This window comes from Loxodonta africana, chromosome 9 (assembly GCF_030014295.1).
Source record: "Loxodonta africana isolate mLoxAfr1 chromosome 9, mLoxAfr1.hap2, whole genome shotgun sequence".
NCBI lineage: Eukaryota > Metazoa > Chordata > Mammalia > Proboscidea > Elephantidae > Loxodonta > Loxodonta africana.
In genome coordinates, this window is record NC_087350.1 from 82,137,473 (window position 1) to 82,152,426 (window position 14,954).

The 14,954-nt window shown below is 47.5% G+C and overlaps 4 protein-coding genes across 5 annotated transcripts in view; 2 read left to right on the plus strand and 2 right to left on the minus strand.

Annotated features, from left to right (window-relative positions):
* ARHGEF39 (Rho guanine nucleotide exchange factor 39) overlaps window positions 1-3,229 on the plus strand; it is a 7,212-nt gene extending 3,983 nt beyond the window's left edge. Inside the window, exon 9 of the mRNA XM_064291751.1 lies at window positions 1-3,229. Coding sequence (XP_064147821.1) covers window positions 1-175 — 175 coding nt within the window. The 3' untranslated portion in view covers window positions 176-3,229.
* On the minus strand, window positions 235-2,693 carry CCDC107 (coiled-coil domain containing 107). 2 transcript variants are annotated; one of them, XM_003407602.4, is made up of 6 exons: window positions 2,506-2,693; window positions 2,260-2,417; window positions 932-989; window positions 754-844; window positions 556-668; window positions 235-475 (listed from the first exon to the last, which is right to left on the minus strand). In XM_003407602.4, the coding sequence occupies exons 1-6, from the start codon at window positions 2,609-2,611 to the stop codon at window positions 255-257; spliced, it is 747 nt and encodes a 248-aa protein (XP_003407650.4). In that variant the 5' UTR covers window positions 2,612-2,693; the 3' UTR covers window positions 235-254. The 2 variants fall into 2 exon arrangements, with proteins under 2 accessions (XP_003407650.4, XP_023400925.2); XM_023545157.2 differs by having other exon boundaries at window positions 932-992; window positions 2,506-2,692.
* TESK1 (testis associated actin remodelling kinase 1) overlaps window positions 3,007-14,954 on the minus strand; it is a 28,307-nt gene continuing 16,359 nt past the window's right edge. The window contains exon 10 of the mRNA XM_003407298.4: window positions 3,007-14,954. This exon is cut by the window's right edge and continues 13,149 nt beyond it. The gene's annotated coding sequence lies outside the window, so the exon portion shown is untranslated.
* On the plus strand, window positions 3,343-7,177 carry SIT1 (signaling threshold regulating transmembrane adaptor 1). The gene is made up of 5 exons (XM_023545158.2): window positions 3,343-6,236; window positions 6,356-6,491; window positions 6,580-6,638; window positions 6,743-6,804; window positions 6,885-7,177. Exons 1-5 carry the CDS (start codon window positions 6,134-6,136, stop codon window positions 7,116-7,118), a joined length of 594 nt encoding a protein of 197 aa, XP_023400926.1. The 5' UTR covers window positions 3,343-6,133; the 3' UTR covers window positions 7,119-7,177.

The window sequence follows — 14,954 nt, forward strand, 5'->3', positions numbered from 1 at the left end:
GCCTTCTCAGTTAAATGAAGAAAGCGATTTTTGTGCCCTGAAGGTTGGCATGATGGTGGCCTCAGAAATACAAGGAAAAGAACTGGAGCTCCCTCTATCTTTGCCTTCACCCTGGAGGGCAGCCTTGTTTTATCCTAATAAGGGAAGCTTTTCAAGAAGGCCCAGTTGTCCTTAGGCACCTAGTATGGGTGTGTACAACCAGCTGGGATGGAAAAAGCACGCAGGAGCGCCCAGTCACAAGAATAGGGTTTGTTTTAGTAAACCTTCAGCTGCTGTCCCTTCCCTCCCTCCCAGCTGGAGTTGTGACTGGGGCCCTTTGCTGCAGCCACGCTGCTTCTTCTTCTTAGCCCCTGCACCACTTCCCAGGCGGGAGCTAGGTTCCATGTCTCTGTGCTCCAGTTTAGGGGCTCCTCCCAGGCCTGACTGTCACCAGTCTCTTCTATAGATAAATCCTCAGGAAAGGGTGAGCTGGCCTCTGTGAGGGAAAAGATCAGGCATGATCCCATTTTAGACATTGTCTCCATCTCCACCAGATCCTCACCTCCAACCCTTTACCTGGTTCTGCAACCTCCACACCCTTGTCCAACTTGTTCTCTTGTAGCAGCTGGTGAATGGTCTGTAGCTTCATGTTCAGAAGCTCCTGCTGAGCTCCAGCCAGAGTAGTCACACTGCAGAAATGTCCACTCAGGGGATGCCCACCCCATGTTACCACCCGCCCCCATTCTCCTGAACACAAGTCATTACTCTCCTCACCACTCAAACAGGGGGTCCAGCTGGGCCATTAGGTTGTTCAGGTGCTGCTCTGTCTGGGCCAGTTGTTGTGTCAACTGGGCCAGCTGTTGCTCTGGGGGTAAAGGAGAAGGGGGCAATGGTTACTTATCTTCTGCTGTACCCTAATCCCCCACCAAACATAGACTTCTGCAAAACTCACCTGACTGCAATGATTCCTTGCCTGCCTCCTCTTGGAGAACTGCAGCCTCATCTTTCCCCTGCTGTGGAAGAAGGAAAGGGCAAAACTGCAGTAAAAAGATCCTGCTCCACCACCTCAGCCTCCAAAGCCAGGGAGACAATTTCAGGTACAGAAAGCTATTGAGCTTTCACCTTAGAGAGTCAATCACATCTAGTCCAGCTCCCCACCCACCCAGGACATGAAGCAACATGTCAATGAGACCCTACACGTGGTCATTCAGTCTGCCACACCTCCAGGAGTAACTCCACTTTGATATAGCTCTGATTGTTAGTTCTTAGTACAAAATCAAAACGTGTCCATTTAGCTTCATGCCGTGGTGATTAGTCTTCTAAAAAAAGTCTCTTCAACATGATAGCCCCTCAGGAGTTTGAAGACAGCAATCATTCTCCATCCCCCTCCCCCCACCTAGCATTTCCAGCATCTTCTCTTGGTTTAATAGACCCCATCTTTTCAGTGTTCATGTGACATGGTTTATCAGGCTGCTTTACTCAGTATATGCCCTGAAAAGACTGAAATTCTCCAGAGGTGCTCTGATCAGCAGATAAAGCACAACTACCTCACTCCTAGCACTGATTTGGAAAGTGGGTTATCACATTATACAATTGAGCTTATAGTCAAGTAGAATGCCTAAGTCTCTTTCAGGGATAAATCCTGTTAAATCTTGTTTCTTCCAGTCTGCATTTGGGTCCAAGAATAAAATTAATCTATCCCTGGTAAATTTCATCATTAATTTCAGTTCCTCATCCTAGCCTGTCAAATCTATTTGGTATCATGATGCCAATTAGTTATCCCCTCTAGTTTTCCAGTTTCAATCCACCAAAATGTACTGTCAGCTCACATTTCAGGGCCCCTTTCCCAAGGAGAACATGAAACTGCTTGGTCCCTTGAACACTAAAACACTGGCTAGAGCAATCAAACGCTCAAGCCAAGGTTGGAATCTCACCAGGAACCGCACTTTCATAACACTAAACAACCCAAAAAAACCCAGTGCCATTGATAAAAAAAAAAAAAACATTGATAGCTGGGTTCCAATCCAGCTCTGCCAGTTACTAGCTGAGTGACCTTGTGCAAGTGACTTACTCTCTTCGCTGTGTTGTTGGGAGGAATAAACGCGATGGTCATTATTTACAATTTACCAAGCGCCCTTCACACCCATTACCTCGCTGGATCTTAAAAATCACCCTGTACTGCTGAAAAGCGAAGGGACAAATGTCTTCATTTTACAGACTTCATGGGAAGATATGTCCTGTTCCTGGTATATAGCACCGCCAGCCCCGGGAGTCCCGCACCTGCAAACACTTGAACAGCACAAAAGCCACTACGGCCGCAGTGTACAGCGCCCCCAAAGGCAGAGCCCCAAGTCGGGCTTGCTCTCGCTGGTCCTTGGGTGGCGGACGCTGCAGGGGTTCCGTGGCTCTGGCTCCAAGGCCGACCTGGGTGGGGTCCCCTGCGGAGGGAGGGCAGGAGAGGGTGAGCAGAGCGGGGCCTGGGACCCACGGACAGACCAAGCATCCCTCCACAGCCCTCGCTGGTACCTGGGTGTGCCCGGAGGTCGGGGATGGGGCGGTCTCCGAGGAGCCCCGGCAGTACAGACAAAAGTAGCAGCCCCAGCACCCCCTGGAACAAGAGCGCGCCGGACATTGCCGACCTGCACACGTAGAGAGCTGGGACACTGAGGCGTTCCTGCGTGTGGCCGGCCGCCCCAGTGCGCACGCGCACACTAGCTGTCTCTCTGGGCCTTGCTGGGGCCACGCCCATCTACTGTGGAGGCGGGGCCAGCTCTATTTGCATAAGGCATTGTCGTCCGGTTTTCCTAAATTAGTTTATTTCTTATTTATTCAGGTATTTTATTAGCCACATGCTCCCCAGGAGCCTAAAGTCTTAGAAATCTATGTCTAAATGTGTTTTTTAAATTTCTCACACCACTAACTTCCTCACCCTCATCTTTAAATAAATTTCCTAGTTCACCTATAAAAGGCTCGCCTGCAGATACTAACGCGTGGCTCGTGCTGAAGGCCTGTTTCCTAGGCTACAGACGGAGGACTAGTTCCTCATTTCTCACGCCTAGGGGAAAGTCCCCGGACCTTGGGCAGAAAGTGCCGCGTGCTCATGCACGCAGGTCATCCCGTCTCACAGTAAGCCCGCCAAGAAGCAACCCCGCCATCTGCGGCTGGCTAGCTGAGCGGCGTGATAGCGGGGTGTCGTCCGTCTACTGTGCTAGTTACGCAGGCAGTGCGTCTTCCGTGCGCACCAACCAAACGGGGCTCATTCTCAGTGCGGCTCACTTTTATAATTCCACAGGTGGTGAGAAGGTCCTGAATTTTCAGTTGAGGAAGTGCCCGTTCTCTGTCCTTCAGACCTATTAAACACTACTTATAATACGCACAGGGGACTAAGAGCTTTTCCCCCCACCCCGGCCAGAAAGTAAACTAGTCTTTGCCCTTGTTTCCTGAGAAGACAATTCTAAACCTTTGGAGTTTCCTGTATCGCGATATTTCGGCCAGACCATCTCACTGAGGAAAGAAAGCATGATTTAATTATTATTATTATTTAGCTTTACTTTTTTTTTTAATGATTGTACTTTAGGTGAAGGTTTATAGAACTAGCTCCTCATTAAACATAAAAGCTCTTTTAAAAGGGGAGCCCCCTACTCAACTCCTACTGATGGTTGCCTTCAGGGAACTTGGGCCCACTATTGCCAGGTTATGATTTTAAAAAATAAATCGACAAAGCTGGACTTTTAAAATTTGAAATTGCTCTATTTTTAATGTTTACAAGGTATCCCAGTCACACTTTAGCGTATTTGACACCCATAAAAAAAAAATACTCATCATTTATTAAACTCGCCTCCTGTATATGACAAAATTATTTTCAATAATATTAAGGGCCAGCAAAGAAACTCAGATACTGAGCACTTCCTTTTACTGAATTTTGTGTGGATTTAATTATGCTCACTGCAGTGGAGTCGATTCTGACTCATAGCGACCCCACAGGGTTTCCAAGGCTGCAAATCTCTATGGAAGCCAACTGCCACAGCTTTCTCCTAGGAGCTGATGGTGGTTTCGAACTGCCACTTTTCGCTTAGCAGTCGATCGCTTTAATCACTGCACCACCAGAGCTCCTTATAATTATGCCAGTATAAAAAACAAAACAATTAAAAATTAAACATTATAGAGCAAGAAGAAAAATGTAATGGGTAAGTTAATAGTTCTAGTTACAGTTTGTATGTTTTTGTTTTTGAAAAAAGGGGCAAAAAACATACCTACATTTTGGTCTGTCTGAATGATAAGTAACATGACAATTCTTGTTTCTGATCCTTAACTTCTACAAGTTTGTCAATGACTTCGTCAAAAATAATCTCTAGTAATAGACAACATAGCCAGATTTGTCCATCTCTGATAGCTGATCAAATAATACTTTTTATTAACTTTCATTTCGAGAAGTTTCTTTCACATGAAGCAAGAAACATACAAATAGGGAAAGTTTTAAACATAAGGATAAATTTGACAAAGATTCATAAAAATTCCGTTTCACATTTCCAGGAATTTTAAAATATAAACGAAAATTCCAATTGGTCACACAGAATGTCAGCCTTAAAGTAACTCGTTTAATTTCTTTGACTTTACAATCATTGTTTCTTTTAAATCTACAAATTAAACACAGGAAAATGTAGTCCAACCATGGGGTCTGGAAACAGAAATTGTGCCCACAGCAGGTTTGAACAATTTCAAACCGTTATGAATTAAGCCTAGAAATGAACACATGTAGATGAATCTGCATGTATCAGGGGCCGACTGTATAATACCAGTTCCCCTGATTAACTTCCATGCAAATTACAATGCTTATTAAAGGATAAATAAAACTGTGCTAATTTGAAATTTGTATATTATTAAAATGCAATGGTACCCTCAGAAATTTAGGACTTAAATCTACAAACTTTTTCAGGGAGGAGTCATTTTATTACTGATATTTTTTAGAATTGCTAGTACATGGCTGATTTTTAGTCTATTTTCTTTTCGTTTTTACATTTCCTACAATCTGGAGACCCTGGTGGCGTAGTGGTTAAGTGCTATAGCTGCTAACCAAGAGGTTGGCAGTTTGAATCTGCCAGGCGCTCCTTGGAAACTCTATGGGGCAGTTCTACTCTGTCCTCTAGGGTCGCTACGAGTTGGAATCGACTTGATGGCAACGGGTTTGGTGTTTTTGGTTTGGACAGACAATCCATCCCCCTATTGCCTACAACTGGAGGGGCAGGACCTTTCCTACCATCCCCTCCCTTGATATACAATGACAGTAAATTTATGTTTTTTAAAAAACATTATATGAGCCAAACAAAATATATCTTTGACTTCTGGTCTAAGGTTTATATTTGGAACTTAAAATCTATCTTCTCATATCAATAGCCTCCTGTGTAGTCGGGGTATCTCTGAGGCACAGCAGGTACCCACTCCCCAAGTGAAAGAATGCAACGTCAGGACTCAGTTTCCCAGGGTAGTCTTGAGGCAGAGGATTTTTTTTAGTTCAAGTAATCACTAAAAGTGACAGTTTTTAGGGACAGTCTGGGTGAAGTAGGTGAATGGAAGGGAGGAGCACCTAGTTTCCACTCTTCCCTAAACTATAACACTAGTAATAATGATAACAATCATCTAAACATATTCTCCTCAGGTCAGCCTTAGGATGTGGTGGCATTGGAGGTGCCAGGCCTCCCATTCTGTCCCACTATATAATGCCCTTATTGAGGTATGCATTTTCCTTCAGAGTTGGAGAAAAAAGGTAGGCACCCTTTGGCAGGAGGGGATCCTAGGGCCAGGTGTCCTGTCCTTGTTGGTCCTGCCTCACAGCACTCTGGTCCCCCTGGGCAAGTCACTCCCTCCCTTTCTGGAGTCTTCACTGGCTCACTGCACAGTGGCTCACTACACTCAAGCCTGCTCCCTCTTCTCTCAGGCTGAAGGGGGGCACAGGGCCACAAGGGGGGGATGCTCAGGAGCTGCAGGAGTGGCGCAGGTGCAGGGCGGTGTCTTTGTTCTTTCACCCAATCCTTCCCCTCCCCCTTCCTCCCCGGAAACCAGCAACTTTGCCACCACCAGTATTGGGGATGCTGAGCTGTGAGGCCCAGGCCCAGGGAAAGGTGGGAGTAAAGGGGGCTGCAGCAGCTGTCAGGCCATGAGCCAGGCTGACCCTTTGGCTCCGGACAGGGTGCCTGGGGCCTTGGCTCTCACAGCAGCAGCAGACAACTGCACGGATCTACAGGATCTACTAGTGCGGGGTGAGCTGGGCGGGGCAGGGGCTCCTGAGGGAGGGTCATACAGCCTAATGTCTCACCTGCGGGGGCTAAGGGGTTGGGCTGGGCAGTAGCACCCCCCACCCATTCTCTCCTGTCCACAGGAATCCCCTCCTTTGGCAAGGCCTGGGGATTATGGGCCCTCTTAGGGGCTGTGACGCTGCTGCTTTTCATCTCACTGGCTGCACACTTGACCCAGTGGACCAGTGGCTGGAACAGGAGCAATCCAGAGCAGGGACGGTGAGTGGGGGACAACAGAAGGATGGGTCGATCCAGAGTTCCGCCTTACCAAGAAGTCCTCACTTATACCCCAAACTCTGTGTTGCAGCTCTGGAGGGTCTGTGGAAGAGGCCCCCCTGTATGGGAACCTACATTATCTGCAGACAGGTAGGGAGCTGGCAGAGGGCAGGGGCACAGAGGCCAGGTCGTGGCATTTGGGGGCTGCAAGAGGAGGAACAAGAAACCAATCAGATTCCTGATCCCTGTCCCAGGACGGCTGTCTCAAGAACCAGGGCCAGAGCAGCAGGATCCAGCTCCTGGGGGCCCCACCAGGGTGAGTCAGCTGGGGTTGAAGAAGAGGGGAGGGAAGTAGGACAAGGGTCCAGTGTACTTCTAACAGCCTTGCATCTCCAGGCTGCAGAGGAGGTGATGTGCTACACCAGCCTGCAGCTGCGGCCTCCTCAGAGCCGGGTCCCTAGCCCTGGGGCCCCCATCAAGTACTCAGAGGTGGTGCTGGACTCTGAGCCAAAAGCCCAGGCCTCGGGGCCCGAGCCGGAGCTCTACGCTTCAGTGTGCTCCCAGACCCGCCGAGCACGGGCTTCCTTCCCCGATCAGGCCTACGCCAATAGCCAGCCGGCACCCAGCTGAAGTGGAGGACCTGGCATGGCAGGGTTGCCTCACCCAGCCTCCCTGTGGCAGGGGTTACTACAACCCTGGCCAGGGCATGACTGCTACCCAACCACCCCCAATAATAGGGAGCCATTGCCCTGTCACAGAAGGTGATCTCCCCCAAGCTTCCTGAGCTTGAGGGAGACATCTCAGGGGACTAGCAGACCCCCAATATCTTCAGGATGGAGGAAGCAAAGGCAGTGTCCCTCTCCCCCACTCTTTTTCCCTATCTGTTCCTCTCAGTCTCCTCCCCCAGCTCCCAGGTTCTCACTTCCCCCTCCTTCTGGAGTTTAAATAGATTCTCCCTACTCCTCCTCCTTAGTCTACCCCCACACCTCAATGTCTCCTCAGGCACAGGAAGTGGGCAGTGGGGGAGGCATAGGAGCCCGAGAGAGGACATGGGTAGGTATATTCTTTGGGAACCCACAGATTAGAAGGGTCCTGGTGCCCAGGAACCTAAGGAACTCAAGCCTAGCTTTAATCTGGGAACGCTGGCAGGGGAACAGCAATCTCCATCCTATTGCCTCTGTCATGTCCCCAACTTTTCAAATAAAACTTTCCAAAAATGTTTAGATTTTTTGCCTAGAGGGCTGTAGACCTGCACCAGGCCCCACAGGTTGGGGGCGTGAGCTTTGCCGTCTGCACAGAACACTACCCGGGATGACTAGATGCGGTAGGGCCCCCACAAGGACTGCCTCATCAACACTGCAGCGGTGGGTACTGGGGGTGGAAGGCTGGAGCCCAGCCCTCGGCTACTCTTGCTGCTGCTGGAACATCCTCAGGATTTGCACTTAAAGTCACCCCACATCCATCACCTGGGGTCTTCAAGTGCCCTACCCCCGAACTCCTCTCACCATGACCTTGTCAATGCACTGCTACCCCCACAGCCTGGGAGCCTAGCCCCTCCATCAGCTTCTCCATCAACCCTCCCCCTGCCCATCATGAGCCCACCTATACCCCTGTTTTGGCACCAGCAGTGCCATTCTTCACTGTCATCTGTATACCACTACTGGCCCTCTTTTCACCTCATCTCTACTTTGCTCTCTCAATTGTCACCCATTATCCTTGGCGGTGATCCTGTAAATGGAAACCCTGGTGACGTAGTGGTTAAGTGCTATGGCTGCTAACCAAAAAGGTCAGCAGTTCAAACCCATCAGGTGCTCCTTGGAAACTCTATGGGGCAGTTCTACTCTGTCTTATAGGGTCACTATGAGTCGGTATCAGCAACGGGTTTTTTTTCTGGTATCCTGATAGTAGCTTTGCTTGTCATCGCCTTTATTTTAATTTGGGGATTAAATCTGCTTTGCCTGTATTATCTACTAGCCCAACCACCACCTGCTTAATTCTTTTTTTTAATTTTTATTATGCTTTAAGTGAAAGTTTACAAGTCAGTCTCTCATACAAAAAATTTACATACGCCTTGCTATATACTCCTAGTTGCTCTCCCCCTAATGAGACAGCACACTCCTTCTCTCCACTGTCTATTTTCATGTCCTTTCAGCCAGCTTCTGACCCCCTCTGCCTTCATCTGCTTAATTCCTAACACCAGCCAGCCTTCCACATTATATAGCATGCTACAATTGGTGGGTTTGCGCAGTCTGCCTGAGTTCAAATTCCATGTCCACCACTGGCCATCCATGTGTTCTTGTGCAACTGGGGCTCAATTTCTGAATCTGTAAAATAGGGAGGATATTTATGGTGTCTATTTAAAAAAGGCTGTGAAGTTTAAATGCATTCCTCGTAAAGTGTTTAGAAAAGAGTGAGTGCTCAATAATGCTAGCTATTATTAAAAATAAGTATTCTCTGCAATAGAGATCATAGGAGCTCATAGGTTAAGTGACTTATAAGCAGGGACATGACACAAAGGAGGAGTCTGCCAGAAAATGTTCCAGAGGGAACCACAAGGCAAAGGAGAGGCTTCTTTGGAGGAACTGACAAGAGTTCATTCGAATGACAAGAGGGTATAGTGAGATGGGGGAAATGGCAAGATGAGGCTGGAGGGGTGGACAGAAGCCAGATCCCATGGGGTCTGTAAACCATACCAAGGAGTTTAGACTTTATCCTGTAGGTGAGATGAAGGAGAGACACTGAAGGTTTTTAAGCAAGGGATAAACACAGTCAGACAAATAGCACTGGCTGCTATTTTAGTCTGCAGGCTAGCAGAACTGGAGTCAGGGAGTGTTCTTCAGAAGATGTTGCAGTAATCTAGGTGAGATAAAATGGTGGCAGTGGCAGTGAAGATGGAGAGGAGGGGATGGATGGGTTAGAAAGAGATGTGTACCGAGATGTGTAGTAGGTTTAAAAAAAAAAAAAAGCCCTACATATCACATCCTCCATCTTTCTGGTTACAACCTGAGCCTCCCAAACCTCATCACGACACAGTGACTACAGCACAGCCCTAAACTGGCTCAGCTCACCACCTCAATTACCCTGGCAACAGATTCACGCTATCTCTTATACATAAACAGAGGCATGCCAACCCTACTTCTTCCAGGGTCAGAGGCACCTTAGTCCCATCTATCAATGTCTGCTATCCACTGCCCGTCCCACCCTCACTGGCCCCACCCACCTTTCCTGTAGCCCATCTTTACCATCCATCCATCTCCCTGGCAGTCGCTCCGAGCAGAGGAGCTCGGCCTTAGCTCCAGGAAACAATATTTCACTCTGAGATGGAAGCCTGCGCCATCTCCCTCTTGAGCCTCTGTACAAGCAGGTCTGGCTTGACAGCCCCTTCTGGGGTTCGAGGGAAGAAAGGGAAAGCTGAGGCCTTGACTTCCAGACTTCTTACCACTTAGCGTTCCACAGAAAACCATAGAGCAGAGAAGTCTGCGCCTGAGGCCGCCTGGTGGTCCCGGCGGGAAGTGGGACCCCCCATCACCACCACACACACACTACCCCAAATGCCCCGGCGTCCCCCGACCTCCAAGGTCTCCAACCTGAGTTTCCCCAGGAAGCGCTCTGGTCGCGGTTAAGGGCAGGCAGGTGGGGCTGTGTAGGAGGGAGGGTGGCTCTAGGGGGCGGGTACCGGATGCGGGGAACCACTGGCAGCGGGATGTGGGGTTCCTGAGAGCTGCTGTGCTTCTGAAGACAGCTCAGTGTGTCTGCGGCCTGGGGTACGCGAGAGTTTGACCTTGGTAAAGGTGAAGTTGGGATTCCGCCAACTTGCGGGGACGAGCCGGGAATCAGAGAGGAGTTCTGAAAGCTCATTACTAGGAGCTTCTCAAACCGTAGCAGCACAGACCCAACTCCGCCCCGCAGCGCTCACTACCTCTGCCAGCTCAGGACCGAGTCCCGAACGCCCCCGCCTGGTGAGACGCGGCATGGCCCACCACCTCTACGCAGGCGTTGCGCTGCCTGGCACGCGGCATCCTGGGAGATGTAGTCCCTGCACTCGGGGCCGCCCCAGAAATGCCCCAGGCTAAATTTTTCTTCTTTTTTTCTGCTGCTCAGTGAGCCTCGGCCTCCCACGTTTCCGGGGCTTGGCGTACTGTCACTCCGAAGTGGGCTGCCGGAACTGTCCCAAAAAGTCGCTTGTAAATTGAGTTTGTATTAAAACGTTTTTATTTTTCATGTGTGTCTGTAGGACGGTGTGATTTTAACTTTGTTTTTCTCCCAGTTCCAGAAACCTGTATCCTCTGCTTCCTCCCTGCCATACAACCGTTTAGTTATCTTTTTATCTGACTCTTCATAACCAAGGCTCGTGCTCTGGCCCAGGCCCGTGACTGTGGCAACTTCCTTTTTGAGCCCTGGGTCTAGAAACATGGTGGTGCAGCCAAATCCTCCTCTGGAACCCGCTCAAACATCTTCGAAGGGCCCCCTTGCCCCACCTCTCTGGCTGGTCAACTAGTCGCAGCCTACCAAATATCTGGTATTTTTTCCCCCTACATAGATGCCGGTACTTTCCTTAGTGGTCTTCCTTGCCCCAATGGTGTATGATTTCAGCCAGAAGGAGTGCCCTGTCCCAGGCACATTCCCAGGAGGGATCCCCTAGGGGGAGGTACCAGTGCCCTCTGGGGCCCCAGCTTTTCCCCTCTTCCTGAATTTCTAGGTGGGAGGATAGGTAAGAATAAACCCAAAACCTGGAGATGAAGGAGCTTTGGGACAGCCAAAGGTTCAGTGACAGGAAGTTCTTAAGGAATTGGGAAGGGCCTCGGAAGCCAACCAATCAAGGCCTCTTTTGGCCTTGCCCTACACTGTCTCAAGATGGGTGTAAACTTCCAAGCCGTTTTTGGCTATAAGGAGGGAAACAGCTGAGACGTGGAGAGAGACCAAGTCTTTTTTTTTTTTTTTAATCCGTCTTTTAAGTTGGATGTTTTGTTTCCATTCTTTCTTTTTTTTATTGTGGTAAAAAAATATATAACAAAACATTTGCCATTTTAACCGTTTTTACATGTACGCTTCAGTGACATTAATTATGTTCACCATGTTGTACAACCATCACCATTATCTGTTTCCAATTTTTTTCATCATCCTTAACAGATACTCAGTGCCCTTTAAGCAATAACTTGTCCTCTCCCCCTTCTGCTCGCCCTGGTAACCAACAACTAATAAACTTTGTTTTCTATCATTTGCCTATTGTAGATACTTCATATAAGTGGGATCATACAATGTTTGTCCTTTTGTGTCTGAGTTATTTCACTCAACATAATGTTTTCCAGGTTCATCCATGTTGTAACATGTATCAGAACTTCTTTCCGAGACAGACCAAGTGTTAATGACTTCATTTGAAGCCTTGAATCCACCCATGCCCAGAGCTAGATCTGTCTCCTGAGCTTTTTGGTTATGCAAGCTAATAAATTTCCTTTTTTTGCTTAAGCCAGTCTAAACTAGCTTTCTATCTCTTGCAACCACGAAATCTGACTAATTCTGTAGGGAAAGACCAGCAGACGAGGGCCAGCTAAGATGCTGAACCTCTGAGATCTTCCCTATTGCTCAATTTCTCCATGAGCCACCCTCTTCTGACTTACTTAAAGGTATTATCATGTCATTTAGCCCCGAAATATTTCTGCTAAATGTGTGGGTGTACCTGGTCTCTTTCCTAGCTTATACTTTTCTAGAAAGATACAGCTGAAGGAGGCTGATAAGTCTGGCCCAAGCTTACGCCCACTGCAGGAACCACCCTTGAAGCCTCTTTTTGACCACTTCCAGAGGTGGGGAGCTCACTACCCTACCAAGCAATCTTTTCCAGTCTTAGCCTTTTTTATTGATACAACTTTTTTTATTTGGAGCCAAAATCTACCTCCCTGTTACTTCTTTTTTTTTTTTTTAATTATTGTTGTAAAAATATATATAACACAATATTTGCCAATTCCCTGTTACTTCTTCACTCACCTGTTCTGCCTTCTGAGCTACGATCAGTCTTCTCCATCTTGTATATGAAAGCCTAACAGCGGTTGAAAGCCAGTGCTGATGGATGGCCTAAGTCTTTTTTTTCCCCAGGAAAAGCTTTTTAAAATTCCTTCTACAGTTCTTTTACAGGACATATTTGCAATCTACTCATCGCTTGTTTTGCTTGGTCAGAGACCCTCTTCATGTGTGGTGCTAACAAGTGAATGTAGCTCTAAGCACATGGTGGGGGTCAGGGTCCACTTCTTTGACTGGGCACTTCGTCAGGAGTAGAGAGACTCACTCAGTCTAGCTTAAGTGAAGGGGTGTTTATTGTAAGGACACCTGGAGCAAGTACGACACTTAATGGAATGGAAATCCCAGAACGGTGGCTATGGAATGATTGGGCCTCTGCAGTCTGTTATTGGATCCTAGGCAGTGCTGGAGACCTCAGCTACAGAGAATCATTACAGATGTTGTTGTTAGGTGCCATCAAGTAGATCCTGACTCATAGTGACCTTATGTGACAGAGTAGAACTTTCCTGTAGGGTTTTCTTGGATGTAATCTTTATTGGAAGCAGATCGCAGGTCTTTCTCCCATGGAGCCACTGGTTGGGTTCCAACTGCCAACCTTTTGGTTAGCAGCCAAGTGCTTAATTAACCGATGTACCACCAGGGCTCCTTATCATTACAGATACAAGAGAGAATTAAAGAATTATAAAGAATGGGGGTTTTCACACTCCTGTCTTTCTGGTCCTGTGACCCAGATACTCTTTGTCTCTGCTTCTCTTGATTATATCCAAATCTCTTTCTACTTTTCTTCTTCATCCTTTATTGTATATTCTCTACTTCATGTTTCTGCTTCCTCCCAACAGCTTCATATTTCCTCCTCTGTCTCATGACCTTGGTTAAATGCTTAATTATAGAAGCAGTTAGAGCACGTAGTTAAAAAAATTCAAATAGAACAGAAGGGTATAGAACAGTAGCTCTCAGGACATTTGACAATATCTGGAGGCATTTTGGGTTGCTACAACTGGGGAGGGGTGCTAGTGGGTAGAAGCCAGGTTGCTGCTAAACATCCTACAATGCACAGTCAGTCTCACACAACAAAGAATTATCTGATCCAGAATGGTGATAGCTTCGAGGTTAAGAAATTTTAGCAAAAAAAAAAAAAAGCAGAAGAGTCCCTGCCCCATTCCCACTCCAGTAATAGTTGACTAGAGGCAACTACTATTAATGTTTCTGAGTCTTTTAGTGAGCATCATTGTATCTACCAGTAATACTTAGACTAGTCAGGGTGAGGAGGTTCTGGGCATGTGGCAACCCCAACAAGGCACTCCCTTCCACTCCGCCTCTGACATCTCCCAGTTACAGGTGAGGAGCTTAAAGTGGGCTCTGCTGGGCTCCTTGCAGAGAGCATTCCCTCAGACAGGTTTCTGAAGAACCGGCTTCAGATCCAAGAACAAGGACCTTTAGGAAGGTGGCAAGTCCCAGAAACAGCCTGCTTCCCAGGGGCAAGCAGTGAGTTTGCATAACTTAACACCATTCCTAAATAAAAATTCTGAAATAAAAAAAAGGGGGAAATTGCTTAAATATAATGAAGACTATTTACTAAAACCTAACAGCAAATATTGTTCTCAGTGGAGAAACACTAAAGCCATTTCAATTAAAATCAGGAATTAGATAGGATGTCTGCAATTATCCTTATTCTCACCTGAAGGGTGAAGGAACTGGCGTATTTATGCACCAGTTCCCACCAGTCATTATTTGAGAGCTGCCCTTGAGAGGGGAGGGGGAGGAGATTGACCCTCCGGCTCTTTAGGCCTGCCTTGCGTAGTAGTAGTTTTTTTTTTGTGTGGAGGTTGAGCTCTGAGCCACCAGAGAAAATCTGTAAGCAAAGAGGTGTGGGCTGGCAGGTGGAACCTGGGCTAACGTGCACCACAGAAGTGAGGCCAGGGGACATGGCTGAGGCCCTGGTAGTGTCTGCACCATCAACACATGCATGGCTCAGATCCACTCATGTTCCATACTGAGTTCACGCTACACTCTCCCTGCTTCAAGAGCGTGACTGGTCACAATTTTTTTTTTTTTTTAATAATATTTTATTGTGTTTTCGGTGAAGGTTCACACAGCAGTTTAGGTTCCCCATTCAACAATTTCTACATAAGCTATTAAGTGACATTGGTTACATTCTACACAATATTCTGTTTCCATTAATCTAGTTTCCCTGCCTCCTTACATTCTCATCTACGTTCTAAAGTAATTGTTAAGCATTTAGTCTCATCTAGATGACTTTTTTAAAGGAGCGCAGTACTTCTGGGTGATAGTCATTATTTTTTGAGCCAATCTGTTATTTAGCTACAAGGTGACCTCAGGGGTTAGTTTTGGTTCAAGGTTCGAAGCGTGCCTCAGGGCAATAGCCTCAGGGAGCCTTCAAGTCTCAAACAGCCTGGTAGGTTTGTTTTGTTTGTTAGGAATTTGAGGTTCTGC

Excerpts from the sequence above, each read along its gene's own strand:
- CCDC107 (XM_023545157.2), bottom strand. The coding sequence starts at position 2,611 with ATGTCCGGCGCGCTCTTGTTCCAGGGGGTGCTGGGGCTGCTACTTTTG. Across the intron at positions 993-2,259 it reads TGCTGTTCAAGTGTTTGCAG|CAGGGGAAAGATGAGGCTGC; the intron begins GTGCGGGACTCC and ends CTTCTTCCACAG. Across the intron at positions 669-753 it reads CTGGACCCCCTGTTTGAGTG|TGTGACTACTCTGGCTGGAG; the intron begins GTGAGGAGAGTA and ends ACATTTCTGCAG.
- SIT1 (XM_023545158.2), top strand. The coding sequence starts at position 6,134 with ATGAGCCAGGCTGACCCTTTGGCTCCGGACAGGGTGCCTGGGGCCTTG. Across the intron at positions 6,237-6,355 it reads ACAGGATCTACTAGTGCGGG|GAATCCCCTCCTTTGGCAAG; the intron begins GTGAGCTGGGCG and ends TCCTGTCCACAG. Across the intron at positions 6,805-6,884 it reads CTCCTGGGGGCCCCACCAGG|GCTGCAGAGGAGGTGATGTG; the intron begins GTGAGTCAGCTG and ends TTGCATCTCCAG.